Raw genomic sequence first — 15,414 nt, 5'->3', positions numbered from 1 at the left:
TATTAAAGAGAGGATCTGTGCTGAGAATCGGGGAGTGCGTTGGGTTAGCTGATTAAAATACTCTGCGGAGCTGCAGGTGTCTGAGTTGTAAAGGAGCTGCGAAGTATTAATTCCTGCTTTTGAGTTAACTAAAGCCGGACATGTTTTAAAACCAGTTTAAGTCTTGGTTTTAGCCCTTCGTAAGTCACAGCTGAAGTTTTTAAATGTAATATAGCTTGAAAGGTGCTTTTCTTTAGTTTTAAACTTTGTTTTTCAAAGTGTCCAGTTGTAACTGTATTGAAATACTGTTGTGGGGTTTTTTTTCTTAAATAGGAATTCTTGAAATAGTTAAAGAAATAAGACAGGTGTTGAGAAGATAACTTATCTTGAGAAAGGCTGGAAAATTAAGGGACTGGTGGGTGAGAAGTAGTGTTACTGCTGTGACCATGCTGGTCAAAGTAAGTTTTCAAGGTGGAGTTGAATAAAGAGAAAAGAAGACACTAGAATACTTGAAGTATCTTTTTTTTTTCTTCTGCTTCTTTGAAAAGATTTGCTCTACTAATTAAGTTTGGGAGTATATCCTTAGTTTTACCTAATATTTATACAGGAGATGTGGAAATGTTTTCTGGTCTGTCTTTTTCTCAGAAACAGAAAAAATAAGTCTCCGTTAACATTTTTTTTTTCCAAACAGAATTTCAACTTTTCTTGTATATTGAGGAATAACTTTAAAGCTAAAATGAGAGAGGGAATGGAAAGATCTCCAAAGAATCCAAACACTGAATATCCAGATTAATGTATCATCGATTTTAAAACGGTGAGACACCTTCTAGCCTGCGTGATGACAGGCTGTGGGGTCGGGGTAGCAGCCTGGGGAGCAGTCATGATATTTTGGGTGCCAACCTTTGCTTTCTGCCCCTGTCCCTGGCAAATACACCAGTTAGGCTTCTTGCGTTCTTTTCAAGGTTGTGGGAGAAATGTACCAATGGTGTGATTTCCTCTTAGGAAAACATTGCATTTATCACAGATCTTGACATGCCTCTGATGCCCTTTGCCTGCTGCTGCTGTTTTAGCACCAGAGCGGGTGGGACTGTAAATTGCTGTGGTGAGAGAGGAATGTAAATGATGGCTTTTGCATGGGCCGGACTGTCTTATTCCAGCTTTTGCGTCCTTGGATTTAACTCGGATTTAATATTTAGTAGACTTGAGGACCTTTTAGATGCCTGTTCTGCTGTGCCAGAGGCAAAACTGCACCAAGTTGCGTTTTCTTGAATAAAGTTAGGAGGTGTGTACTGCTTCCCTGGATGGTGCTGTCTGAGCTGCTTTGAGGGGTGTGCCCTAACGTCCTCCTGTCAAAGTGAGTTTCCTACCCAAGTGAGTGGTTCCCCGATAACGCTGCCTGCTCGGGAGTGACACGACCCACGTTGGAGCTGCTCCCTTGCTGGACTGGACACACTCAGGCAGGTCCGTGTCTCCTCTCTGGCCACGGCGTGTCAGGAGTCTCGGGCGGCTGAGCTGAGAAAACGGTTTATGGCTTGTGGGATGATGTCCGGCTGCTCTTGTCCCTCGGTGTGATCCACCTGTCCCTATGCTGGTTGTGACACCCTCAACCAGTTCAGCCCACCAAGACAGTCCTTCGCTGGCACCGAGCGCTTACCTTGGCTCACAACACCTGGTGAAACCGTACCCCGGGTTTGTCACAGCATGTTTAAAAATACCGCAGTGTGACGGGTGACTGAACTTTTTTTAGCCTTCCTAATATAAGACTTTCTTTTCTCGTATTTGCTTCCTTTTTTCCAGTAAAGAAATGACCATATTGGTTCATGATGTACTTTGATGCTGTGGTGTGGCATCAAATACCTCTCATGGAGTAACAACTGCGAGGAGTGGGGTGCGTAAGGAGGGGCCAGCTTGGACTAGACTGGCTGTAATACCTCTCAAACCTTACTTCCCTGATGTTCTTAGACCAGCACGAGGTTATCTATGCTTTTAATACTTCATTTTAATAATTAAATTTACTATTTTAAAAGAGAAAGAAGGAGCAAAAATAAATCATTAGGACAAGGGTTGTATTTGAAATTGAATAAACATTTCTCTTAGCTCCTCTTACCTGCTCTCCTAACCCCATTTACTTTGGATAATTATTTGAAATGTACTATTTTAAATCTCAGTGTTAATTATTTCCAAGTGGTTGGATATTATTGTTAAATTAATTATTGGAAATTTGCTGTGGGTACTCACAAATGGGGTCTGCGTCAAAAACTGCCATTTCTTTTGTGCTGTTTAATTCTGAAGAGTAGCAAAACTCAGCCTGCTGGTAAAGCCTTTTTGAAACATTTTGTTCTTGAGAAACCACTGTCTCTTCTGTGAAGCATTAAATGAAAAGCTTAAAATAATTTTCCAATGGTGATAATTTTTCTGTAATCGCAAGGTTGTCCGTTTGCTAAGTACTGACACTGTAAACACAGGCAAGCTGTTAAGCTAATAAAGCAGTTCTGATGACGTTAAAATCAAAATGCCTTTTTTTTTTTTTTCCTCCAAAGAGGTCCCCCAACAGCTTTCACCTTCCCCATCTCCTGATGAATGCACCTTTGTTGCCAGCTCCAGGTGACCCGGGAAAATGGGTGACTTCAGCAGTGGTAGGTCTTGAAAATATTCGCTGTTTTCTGGCCTGTGCTGGTCCCTCTGCAGCTTGGCCAGCAAACCCTTCCCTTATGAGATCCTAATTGCCATAAATTTGAAAGTTTCTAATTTTTGCCTCCCTTTTGTTTAGCAGCAGCTACTGCTGCTTAGCGACTCTGTTATATCTGGAAGGAAGGTAGTTGTCATCCGTGTCCCACATGGGTGCAAGAGCTTGACTCCTCTTCCAAAACCTGCAGATTTACAACGGCCGGTACCTGTTATGTGTTTGGGCTTTTCTGTGTTGGAAGCATCTGAAGTATGTGTTCTGGTAGGGTACTTTTAAAAAAAAGACATCTTTTTCTCCAGAATGATTCACTGTAAAGTAAGTTTTAACATTAAACAGGTGAGCTTGTACTCCCATTATTCATTTAATGTCAGCTTTTGTTTACTGCTTTTGCCTGTTGCACAAACTAGAAGGACCAGTGTACAGCAAGGAGTCATTAGCTTATAGAAGCTCTGTAATAAAACAGCTCCACCTGTTTCTCAGAACCAACATGACTGTAACCAGGAAAAGAAAGTCAACCTTGGTTTTTTGGACGAACGTTGTTTTACGCTTCTGCTGAAATGGCTCATTTAAGTGCAGTTCATTTTGGTATATTCTAAAGCAGTTCTAGGTTAAGTAAATTGATCACTGAGATCCTATGTGAATTTTTAATAACTTGTTTTGTATAGTGTTGATGTTAACTTCACCTTTCTGTGTCTCGGGAGGACACTGAGGTACGTTAATTTATTAAAATAGTTTGTATTTTAAAAAGTGTCCTGATAGCAGTTTAGTTCATAATCCTATAAGGAGTTGTCATCTCGAGTCTCATTATCTCGTGATTCTCAAAGGACAGCGTAGACTCTCAATTTTACATCCATCCAAAAAGAGTTATTTCACTATGTGGTGCCTCTCATTTTGCTTCAGCGGAAATCCTGCGGACATCTCGTGTATCTGAACAGCAAAACCAGTGTAGTTCATCTTGTAGTAATCTCTCTTTACAGCATGGGTGTTCGTATTAGTGTTTGAAATGCAAAAGCTGAAGATGACTCCTTTGAATCTTGTATCCAGGTTGTAAGAAGGGGTGTGTGGGGGTAGCTGGGTGCCTGTCTGCATGGCAGTGGGCTCAGTGGCCCACAGATCCTTTCCTCTCCTCGGTTCCTAGGAGTGTAATTAGGCATCAGAAAAGGCAGTCTGATTTCAGAGAGCATATTTAATTTCTCTGACTTTGGGGACTTGTGTGTATACGGCTCTCCATACATATGTGTGTGTGTGTATATATATATATATATAGTTGTATATAAAATCCCCTTCTGCTTGTGTTTCCACTACATTATCTGCAAATGCATCATGGCCAAAGGTGACAGTCCTGATTAGTATCGTGGAGCCCACTTACACAAGTGTCTTTCATGGAAAGGTAGCCTTTGATCAGCGGCGCTTGGGTAATCCATCAGGCCTCCTACATGCCTACAAAAGAGCTCTTTCATGACGATAACTCGAAGTCTGCTGGTGTTCTCAGGGTTTATAATGTATTTTTACATCTGGTCATTCCATTGAAAGAAAATGTGCAAATTGGTTTTATACTGTAGATGAACATCAGAGAATCAGACACCAGGTCTGTGCTTAGGTTGTCTTCTACTTTCTCTGTATCCTGATATATTTAAAATAGTTTCCTTTTTTGCATGGACAAGATGTCTTTTGTGTAGTTTGGGGCTGTTTTTTTTGGTGTGTAAGTCGATTTTTTTTATTTTGGCAAGTCTTTAGATCCAGACTCTGTGTTCTTGCCTCTGTTTGTTTATGGGCCACCTGATACTTATCTCTGCAGAAATTACCAGGCTTTCAGCTGTTCCCTTAACAATGCTTGTGCTAAATTTTAGGTCTCCATCTTGAGTTAGAAGGTAATAGCTGACTCCTCTAGAATTCACTGCACTGGTCTTCTCTACCACTATAGAGTTGATATTTCACAAAGTGGTGAGAAAAGAGGTGGTGAGTACAGAGGGCTCTCTGTTCTTTATCAGCTGTTAGGCTAATATTTATACTTAATTATTTTGATAATCTGTTTACATATACTAGCCTTGATGGCGATGCTGTTTGCATCTAGGTTTGTTCCTGTTTTTTCCTTGTTACCTGCATTTCTTTGTGGTTTCTTTTTCTGACTGGGCTCTGGGTATCAGTCTGTCTGGCGTACGTCATCAGCTGAGGTGTTCTGGTTTGCCACCTTCTCCTTCCCTCTCTCCCCCAGGGTGAGAGCTGTGCTGGCTGTTTTAAGGGGGAAGAGCAGATGCTCTTTGTGTCTTGGTTGTAAAGCACCTTGCACGAGGTGGAGGGGGAGCTAGTTATAGAAATATATCACCTTGTTCCTTTTCCCCACATTTCTGGTCCTGAGCACAGCTCAGGCTGTCCTTTGGAAGATGGTGACATCATACTGCCATTGCCCAGAGTCCCTGCTCAATCAGGAGCTAATTGGTTTAGAAAGAAACTTTGCAAACCCAAGGGGGTGAAAAGTGTTTTATGAAATCACTGCCTTTATTTTAACCCAGTCTCTATTATTCTGCTTCCTTGGAGGCTAGTTCTGCCAACTGCTAACAGATTTGTTTCTTATTACCAAAGGGAGCTGTGCATTCATGGATCCTCTCAAGAAAAAAAAAAAAAAAAAAAAAAATCAGAGAAAAAAGTCAATCTTGTGAGAATGGTAGAAACGGCTCCTGTAAACATTGTTACTTTCTGGCTGTTGCAAGAAATTCTCTCATCCCTCTTAGACCTGAGAGGGTTTTTTATTCCTATCTTTTATCTCGCTGCTTATTGTTTTGATCTTCTACGTATACATGTTGGAAAGCCAGTTTTACTACTAGCAAAGAACAAAAAGTTCCTCTGGAATAGCAGCATCCAGAGACACTGATAAAACAAGGATTGAAAACTGGTCAAAGTCAAAACAGCAGCCATTAACTTACCTGTAGCTCCTGCTAGCTTGCTAAATGCAGTTGTCTTTATTGCTGGGTTCCTCCATTACTAGTTTAATTTTTCAAGGTGAAGTTATTTTGCTGCCTGTTCTCTGGCACTTTGTCACTGCACACGCGTGTGAATGAGATCCTTTTCCCTTTTCACCACGAGTTGGAAAGGTAGGTACGAGAGTTTGGGATACCATGGCAGAAAGTAGAGCGCGTTTATGCTTGTGACAACTGCTCCGATGTCCTTCTTAAGGTGCATGTTATGAGATGAGCTTTAAGACTCTCCAGTTGTAAGTTGTCCCTTGGGCAGGTTACTTTGGCATTTCCATCCAAGTTCCATGGGGAACCATCACTCTCCAGAAGCTCTCCTGTAGAGCTGTGGTTGGCAGAGCTGTGCAGCGTGCTCAGAGCGTATCCTCTGTAGCCCTAGAAATGCCTGGTAAGGGAGGCCACCCAAGGGGCTTGTCTGGAAAGACAAATGTCAGAAAAGAGAAATGTTCTGGGTGTTTCATGTTCATTTCTTGGTGGTTGTTCTGTGTTGGTTGAGTTGTGTTGCCTCTGTACTCGTAGTTTTTTTCTTACTAGCAGCGCTCAGTTTGTCAGTCCAAGTAAGACTGGTTTTCCTGCAGCTGCCGTGAGAAGTACTGAGCTTTGAGGAATATCGGAGGCTTTCAGTGGGCTTTAGGCGTTGGCCTCAATAAGTGAGAACCTAATCCACAGTTTTTGTACTGGAATCCTCTTTCCTCCCTCGGTCGCTTCGTTGAATTAAGCAGATAATTCTGCACATACTCAGCTCCTCTTGGTCCTAATACAGTGATTACTCTTTGGTGCCCCGAAGAATATTTAATTTATAGAGCTTTCCATGAGTAATAAAAGCACTTTGTTAATAGATGTTTAGTCCTTAAGACCCAGGAGCAGTGTGTAAAATCTAGTCTAGTCCCACACCTGGTGCTGGCCAGAGAACGTCACTGGTGGCTTTTGGTATCAAATGCTTATTCTGTGGTGACAAGAGCATGACTTTTGGTAGTGTCTTTCAGTATTGGGTTTTGATGAGAGCAGACCTTAAAAAGATCTTGTTTTAAATTCTACTCCAAAGAAAATTTTACCTAAATCACTGGTGGTAAATTATTTTTTCTTTCTCTTTTACAGAGCGAGGCTATGATCCCTACAATCCAGAGCTTCCGAGGCCCTCGCTGGAGGCAGAGGATGGCACTTTGGCTGACATTACAGATGTGACACCCGGTATTCTGGAGCTGGAGCTGGTCAACAAGGCCATTGAGGCAGTCAAAAATGAAGTTGAGAGAGAACAGAAAAAGTATGAGGAACTGCTAGAAACAACAAAGGAGTTCAGTGCTTCAGAGGCCTCCTCTCTCATTTCAAATACACCCGTGCCAGCTGCTGGGGCACAAAATGATTCATTTACCTCCTTAGAGTATAATCCAGGTAGCTACAACTTTAATAATAACTCAGACTACAACCCTACTCCTCTTGCTGCTGCTAGCCGGTCAAGTAAATACACTTTGGATACTTCCCGATCTAAAGGTAGCTCACTGGAATATGTTCCCAAGGCTGTAGTACAGAATAAAAAATACAGTAGCACTGTCACTAACAATAAATATGTGATTGATGACTCTAAGCCTTCTACAGACTTGGAATATGACCCACTTTCAAATTACTCAGCCAGGCTTTTGAGCAAAGCCACAACAAAGGAGCCAAAGGGGTCTAAAAGGGGTAGGGTGTCTAGTTATGAGGAGTCTTACTCTCCTTCACGAAAGAAGCTCTGTGAAGTACCTGATGATTATGAAGTGTATGCCAGGTTCTCTTCCTCTGAAGATGAGGCTGATGTGGAATATAAGCCAACTTCTGTTAGTTCACAGTCAAAAGCTGGTTCTGAAAGCGAGTCAAATGATGGGTTATCTAACAAAGAGCAGAGCACCAAACTGGATGACTTTGCTTCCCAGGATAGCAAAGAAGCGACAGCGCAGTACGGCATGGAAGACCTTCAAGGTTCACAGAAGAATCTTGCCAAAAACTTACCAGACAAGAATGCAAAAGCAGTGAAATTGTGTTCTGGTAAGAATGACCAGGAAATTGAAAATAAAAACAAAGACTCAAAAGACAAAACAAAAAGGAAGAAATCAGATGTTAGTAAAACACCTGGCCTCAGTGAGGCTGGTAAGAAGGAGAAAAGTAAAAATACAGAAAAAGACAAAGTGATCAAGAAAGAAGAAAAATTAAAAACCAAGAGTGAAGAGAAAAACTGCAGAGATAAAAGTGTCAAAGTGAAAACTGATGGGAATTTAAAGAAACCTGAAAAACAAAAGTCAGAAAAAGTGGATGGGCTTAAGAAAGAAAAATCCAAGTCCGCCAGCAGTAGTTCAGGGAAAAGCAAGAGTGAGGGTCTCGTCAAGGGCTCTAGCACAGAGAAGCTGGGCAGCAGCAAGAAAGACTCCAAGCTGAAAACAGCTGATGTGAAAAATGGTAAGGAAACCTCTGGTCGTAAAAACAAAGAGAAAGGGACTAAGACTCCAGCACTGGAGCGAAAGAAAGAAAAGGTCAGTTCTACAGAAAAAGGAGATCCAAAGAAGGGCCGGAAGCAGCAGAGTTTGAGTCATGTTGATCTGTTTGGCGATGAGAGTGGAGATGACGATGACAAAGGCCGGCCTTTGCCATCCACGTTACTTGACGTGAGCTCGGACTCAGATGGTGATGACTGTGGTTCAGACTCTGAGAGTGAAAATGAAGGGACAAAGAAAGTGAAGCGCTCTAAATTGTCAAAGTCGTCGTCGTCTTCCTCAACATCTGATGACATTGATTATTCCATCCTTGAGAAGGACTTGGACTTTGAGTCAGATCCAATGGAAGAGTGTCTCAGGATTTTTAACGAATCTACTGATGTGAAAACTGAAGACAAGGGAAGGCTGGGGAAACAGGTAATGCTGGTTTGGGTTGGTTGGTTCTCTCACCTCTAAATGTGAAAGGATTCTGGTTTAGTGGTGTTGCTTATTTCAAGTAGCTGAAGAGGGGTATGGAGGGAGAGTCCATATGTTGGAAGAATCTCATCCTTGTCGTGACTGAGTGCTTTGAAGAGTTTGCACCTGAATTTACTTGCTGGATTGAAAACTGCTGGGAAATGTAAGGATTCAGTGACCTTTTGTGTGGAAGGCCTTTAGCTTTCAGGGTTCTCAGTTACTTCTGTCTCCATCTGGCCTAAGAACTGTGGTGGCCTGGATGGCTGGAGAAAAGGCTTCAGAGAGTATGTTGTGGGTGTTTCAAAGCTAATCCAAGTTTACTAATCTGGGCAATGCCTTCTTGTTGCAGCATAGTTTGAGGGATGTAGTAGTAGGTAGAACCAGGACAATGTGTTGGTGCAAGCAAGGCGATGTAGTTGGCACTGGACACTTTGGAAACTCCCCAAATTACTGTTAACTTTTTTAAAAGCATACTACAGATATCTTATGAGGATCTCTGGATACCTTGTAGGTGGTGCAAATAAGAAACGGGAGGGTAAAATTTCTTCAAAAGGTACAAGGGGTTTCAGAATAAGGAGGTAAAAAGACAGCATTTACATAAAAAGGCTTCAGCCAGTGACTGTGAGTTGGTCCCCAGAGGATGCAAGACCCTCGTTTTTGAAGATTGAAACAGAACAGAGCAAGTGTAAAAGGCTAGAAAGCAGCTGCTGGCAGTGATACTCTAACAGCATTTGAGGCAGGGAAATAGGAACAGACAAAACTCATCCTTCATCTGCTGACATCCGAGCTCAACTGGGCAGCAAGAGCAAACCCTCGATGCTGGGAGCGGCTGCCTGTGCACGGGCAGGATTGTTTGACTTGCTGTCAAACCCAGCACACCCGGGTTTTCTGGTTGGGATGATTTTACTTGTGTACAGAGCAGGTGTTCAGGGAATTGGACTGGAAAGAGCTTTAAAAGCGAAAAAGGTGACAAATTTGGCAACGTTGAGAAAACACCCCAAACTTGTATCTAGCGTTATCCATCTGGCACATCTGACCGCAGTGCAGAGGTATCAGCGTTGCTGAGTCAGCTGTATTACCTGGGAGGCTTAATGAGGCACAGTGACAAAATCAGGTGCCCTCTGTGAGCTGGGGGAGAGGGGCTACCAAGGGATGCGTGTCTATCCAAGGAATTACTGAGCGGCTTCAGCTGCAGCTATCCTGCATCCAAAAGATAATGGAGGTACTGGGACGCCATCAGGGCTTCCAGCATGTTCTGGTTTAGAGCCCTTCAAACACAGCAAGAGTCCCTTTGGGATTATTGATCTGAAGGAGGGGCAGGGCGAGCGCAGCAGGAGCCGTGCAACTGCATGGTGGGAAGGCAGTTTCTCCTGGTATGACCAATTGTTGACTTTTATTCTAAAACCAGCGTCAGAAATCGGTGCTGGTTTTCAGGCTTTTGTTAGTTGGGTGGGTGAAGTGGCCGTGAACAAAATTCTTCCATTCATGACCATCTGTATGCGGAGGACAAAGTGAGCCGGGATCTGCAGCGTGGGGAGCAGAGCTCATCTTTTGAAAAGAATAGCTGGACTATTAAAGCTTTTTGCTGAACTCTCTGTTGCAGTAACGTCCCCAATCTGTTCGGAGAGAAGTCTGTGTTGCTGACCAGTAAAGACCTTTTTTACGCTCGTATGAAATGCCTTGGTAGAAGAAAGTGGTTCAGTGTAATGATTTTCTTCTGAACTATTAAGCATTACTTGATTTTGCTTGTTTAAAATTCAGCTGTTCTTTCTTCAGTGTTTAGTATAATTCCCAGTGAGGAAGGAGCACTTTATTTTTGGCTTTGTTTCTCCAAATTGCCAAATTTAAGTGAAAATAGTTTAAGGGCACGCAATACTAATCCATTTAGAGCTTTCTATATATACAGGGTGATTCAAAATGGGCTGAATTCAGAAAGTGCTGAACCAGGGGCTACCACTCACTGCAAACAGTTAATTCTGGTGTGGAGTGGCAGTGTTCAGCTGTCAGCAGCCACGTGTGTTTCTTTTGCACGTGCTTTACCTTATATCCCCGAACTGAAATTTAATTTCGCCCCTGTTTTGGAAAGGGAGGAACAAGCATTGCAGCACAGGGGTCCTTCTTTGAGAGATGGGTGTTTGTAAGTAGGTGTCTGCTTCCTCGCTGCGTTTCTGGCTGGTGGGATTGGTCACGGGGGATTTTTTTTTTTATAGAATAATTTTTTAGATGGAGTCTGTGTTGTTTGATCTCAGTAATGTGCTAGTCCAGAGGAAAGGTACATGTGGGCAGTGTGGTACTTTTCCACCAGGAAGGATCACTTTGTGAGAGAGTTTATTGGGGATGTAACTGAATTAACAGACTTACCGAGTTCCTAGACAGCGAAGTGATTCAGTGTGAAGTGCTCATCCAGAATGCCCTTGTGGTGATGAACACAAGCTCAGCCTAAGTGGAGTCTGAGCTCATCCCCAAATCCAGCCTTCAGTTCTGTCACTGAATTTCGAAGAGATTGTCAGGCTCGTCTCTGCTCAGAGCTTGGCCAGGGGTTGTGCTGGGAAGCTGAAGGCAAGATTGACTGAAGAGCAGCTAGAGTTCTGAAAAATAAACTTGTGTGGTGTGTTTTGTATAAATGAACAGCTGAGTCAAATTCAAAGAAGATTTTAAAGTGGTTCTCCTGGGCCCCCGGGAGCAGGTCTGAGATGTTAGCTCAGAAGTAGCTTTAGCTGGAGAGGTGCTGTTACTTCCTCCTGGGTTTCTGGCCATACAAGCGTGTGACCTGGGAATTTGTCACCTCAGTCTTTCTACGGATACGGCTGTATCCAGTTACTGGATAAAACTGCAGAGAACGCTTCCCTAGATGTGGAGTGGGGGCACTGTGGTGTGGTGTTGAGCAGCTTTTCAGGACCTGCTCTGGCAGCACGTTATACAAAGGCAGGAATGAGTCAGCTCCCAAGTTCTTCCCAAAAAAACCCCAAAACCCCCTGGGTTTTAAGAATGCCCTGAAAGGTGAGGTGTGTGAGTGACTGCTTGGGTGGCAGCTGTAATGCTGCTGTTTGTTGGCTTCGTTGGTGGCTTTTAGGTTCAAAACAAGGTTTGTTTTGGTAGTTCAGCAGCTGACCACATGTTGTTCTCACCTGCCACCTGCAAGGACTTTCTGTTAACCTAAAAGGAGACTTTTCAGATCTCATTGAGAGGGATCTTCAAGTCTGTTCAATTTTGGAAGCTTGTTCTTTTGTTTTCCAGCTGTCCAAAGAGGAAGGAAATGAAGAAAAGGCAGAAGATAACTTAACTACCTTGTTTCCTGGCCAAAAAAGGAGGATCTCTCATCTTGTCAAACAAGGAAATGTAAGTGCAGCTTTTAAAAGCGACAGTTTAGATATTTTTTTTTTTGAAGTGAGGATTTTCTGTCCTGTTACAACACTGGAAAGCGGTGCAGTCCCAGGTTCAGGCAGCAGCGTGTGAGTTCTTTGTGCTGGAATCCGTCTGTGTCAGATTTCTTTCCTCCCCTTCCTGATTTCTGAAAAATGTGGTTAGGCATTTGTTACAAGTGGCAGCAAAACTCCAATAAAACCAAGGGTAAGCTGTGGAAGAGTAAATGGATTCTGCACCTTGTAACTCACTGGGATAGATGGAGAATTTCATTTTCTACCATATAGCTTCATTCAATCAGTTAAAAATTAGTTGGACACAAGGTCAGTCTGTGTCTGATGGTACTTTTCTTTGTCTTGAGGACCTAAAAGATAGCTGTAGGAATTCTGTCAGATGTTTAAAACCATTACCTTATCTGTTCTGAATCAGCCAAGGTATCAACAGTATCTTGTTTGGTACTTTGCTTTCACAATTGTGAAAATACTTTCAATACAGAGGAGAAGAATAAAAAAACGACAAGGAAGACATCCTGATTTTTGTATTTCTTTCTCACTGGGATTTTAATTCATATGTTCTCTGAGGGTTTAATGTGTTTCCCTCCAGGTGCTGAGCACAGATTAGTGAGTTTTATGTTCCAGCAGGGTAAGAGTGGAGACTTATGCACTGATTTGAGCTGGGTAGTCCAAATTAATTGTTCTTCCTTTCCTCTCTGCCTGGAAAAGGCTTCTTTGCTTTTAATAATTTGAAGCCCTGAGGTCAATACAATGTGTTTTATTTAACTACATATCTTCAGCCAGTTCATGTGTTTTGATAAGGGCCCTTTCTTCCAAAGTGAAGAGATAAGAGACTGAAGCAAATGGGTTGGAAATTCATTAACTCAAATATTTATTGTAAATAGGTGCCTTTTAGACATGTACAAATCTTTAAATACATTTTCTTGATGTGACAGCTGATCCCAAAATGCTCTCCAAAGTTGTGAGCCCCAGCACAGCCATTGCATGGGCAAACAGAGCCGATCTGGTGTGCTCAGCAGCAGCTGCTGTGAGCACGCACCGGGACGTGCGTTCCCTGGAGTACCTCAGCTCTGTGCTGCTGCCAGCTCTGGTCAGGAGGTGCCGTAAGACCTGAACTGCTGCTTTTATGCACAGAGTTGAGACCTGTGTCCCTCCAAGTCGAATATTTGCTCAGTCTTGCTTGTGATTTATAGCTCGAGGACTGAGCAAGCAGAAGAGGAGAGAGCTGAGTTCTAGTTTAGTTGCCGGGGGAAATGGTGGGCCAAAGGAATTGAAGGTGAGGCAGAAAATGAGTGTCCTGTCCTGCTCGGAAGTCTGTAATTATAATGTCTGACTGCACTCAGTTTGGTATCCAGAAGCTGGTGTCAGCATCAGAGACAAGGAATGCAGGAGGTGCCAGCTTGCCCCCAATTTGCGGTCTCAGAAACGCCGTGTTACACATGGGCCGTGTGAGCGCACCCTTCTCTGAAGAAATTTCAGGAGGGAAGGCCTGTTTCTCAGATTTCAAAGGTTATTAAGTAGTGTGGAGAAGTTTGTACTACTGCTGCTTGTCTTGTAGTTCTGCTAGAAAACTTCTCTCTTTGCTGACATAATTTCTGGCACCTTTCCTGCAACCTAAATTTGGACATCAAAGAAAATGCATGTGTAACTTGTTTGTGCTAGTAACAGCTGAAGCAGTAAAATGCCTTCAGAAGTAGGCAGGGGCAGAGCCTGTTTAAAATTCAGAGCCTAGTTTATGTAATGCTCTAGTCCCATAAATATGTATATGTGAGACTTTTAAGTAGCTACAGACCTGAAGCAAGGCTGCTGAGAGATGGGGAGCTGCTGTAATGCAAGAGTAGATGGCATCTGGTTCTTCGGTGTGGGAAAGACAGAGGGAGAGAGCTGTAAAACTCAGTAGCAAAGGGGAATGGAGGATAGTTGGTCACTTTTTCATTGCAATATAAACCAAAGAAGCATGCAGTAGGCAGCACGGAGCTAGATTCATTTTCTAGTGCAAGACCGTAGAGCTGAGAATATTGACAGAGTCCAGAAGTGGGTTAGACACGGTGATGGGGAACATCATGCCATTGAATAAGCAGTTCAAATACCACCTACCAATTTAGGAACATGCCAGAGTGCTGGGAGGCCTTGCCAGAGGGTGAATCATTAATGTCATGGTTTTTGGTGGGTCACTCTAAATATTTTCTTTTTTTTTTTTTCTGGAAGACGGCTGGGATCTTCTCTCAAACACCTTTGCTGACGGAGAGGTGTTGAGGAAAAGAGACCTTTCTTGGGTGAATGGAAGCCAGAGGGTGGGGATTGAGCAGGTGAATGTGCTGGCTCTCAAACCTTTTTGTCTGTGCAGGCAGAGGTCCCGAGCAAGCCCGTAATCCGGCCGTACCGTCCCCCCACCGCTCAGGAGGTCTGTTACCAGAGGATCCAGCTGGCTCAGCAGCAGGCGGCACAGCTGGCTGTGGCCGTTCAAAAGGCCTCTCTTTCTTTGCCGGGAGAAAAGAGGAGGATTGCTCATGTGCCAAATGTAGCCCTTTCTGCAGCAGCCAAACAAAGTAAGCCAGCAGCGTTATTTGTGATCTCTCTCCTGTCCTCCCCCCTGTTAAAAGATACTGCCTTCTGTTTAGATTGCTCCTGAGCAGATGTGAAACTACCAGGAGATGTGTAGCATTGGCCGTGACTTGAAGCTTTGCTGATAGTGACCAGTGGAAGGTCTTGCCCTTGAAAAGTTCCATCCTGTTCTGAAAAGCAACAGATTAGACGTACAACCTCGATCCCCTATCTGTCTCACCCAGCCTCCCTCACTTCAGCTTGTTCTTTTTCTGTTTCTTCCTGGGAGCATGTTTACTCCTCATTTGCTCTTCCATTTAAGCCTTCGGAGGCGGCAGGAACAGGAGGGAAGTACTAATTAATGCTCATTGTTATCCCTTTGTACTAGAGCTGACGTCATGGGCACTTAGTGCACTGTAGCTGACAGGGTTACCTCTTTAAACTCTGCTGACTCAGTTACCCCAAAACAAACAGAAATGAGGCACGTTTCCTGGTAGAAGGTTCCTTCATCCTTGCCTGGAAGGTGGTAAAATTACCCAATTTGTATCCCTTTGGAGGCTTCCATTCGAAAAAATCACATCTTGCAGCATGGGCCTTTTATAGTAAGTTCATTTTGGCAACTTGAAGCTCAGTTGTAGGATTTCTACCTAAATATGTTTTCTGTTTCTTGCAGACCTCATGAGTAGCAAGACGACTGTTGCTGGCAGGAGTGTCACACCTTCCAATGACTCTGAAGCACCCACCCTTTCTCTGAAGGCTTGCACCTTAGCTGGGATGGCTTCAAAAACCACCAGCACCATCGTGCCCAAAAGGATAGCACATGTTCCCTCCTTACAGGTAAGAGAAGTTTGGAATCTTTCTGGTCATTGCCCATTGAGGGTGGTATGTTTAACCATGCTGCTCCAAACTTAGCACTCTCTGAAGAGTGGTGTTTT

General features: G+C 43.3%; 1 protein-coding gene across 9 annotated transcripts in view; it reads left to right on the top strand.

The window, feature by feature from the left end:
* REXO1 (RNA exonuclease 1 homolog) overlaps positions 1 to 15,414 on the top strand; it is a 40,918-nt gene that overhangs the window by 6,594 nt on the left and 18,910 nt on the right. For 3 of the 9 annotated variants that reach the window (XR_012626587.1, XM_074851961.1, XM_074851962.1), the window contains exons 2-5: positions 6,736 to 8,519; positions 11,796 to 11,897; positions 14,283 to 14,484; positions 15,153 to 15,316. Coding sequence is in view for 8 of the 9 variants with exons in the window: in XM_074851961.1 (XP_074708062.1) it covers positions 6,736 to 8,519; positions 11,796 to 11,897; positions 14,283 to 14,484; positions 15,153 to 15,316 (2,252 nt within the window). In the remaining variant the exon portion in view is untranslated. Of the gene's footprint in view, positions 1 to 670; positions 794 to 816; positions 1,953 to 2,519; positions 2,616 to 6,735; positions 8,520 to 11,795; positions 11,898 to 14,282; positions 14,485 to 15,152; positions 15,317 to 15,414 lie in introns of those variants that run through there. The other 6 variants (XM_074851965.1, XM_074851967.1, XM_074851968.1 and 3 more) reach the window with 6 other exon arrangements.

Source organism: Strix uralensis, chromosome 27 (genome assembly GCF_047716275.1).
Source record: "Strix uralensis isolate ZFMK-TIS-50842 chromosome 27, bStrUra1, whole genome shotgun sequence".
In the NCBI taxonomy this organism is placed as follows: Eukaryota; Metazoa; Chordata; class Aves; order Strigiformes; family Strigidae; genus Strix; species Strix uralensis.
This window is presented reverse-complemented; position numbering and strand designations above follow the sequence as displayed.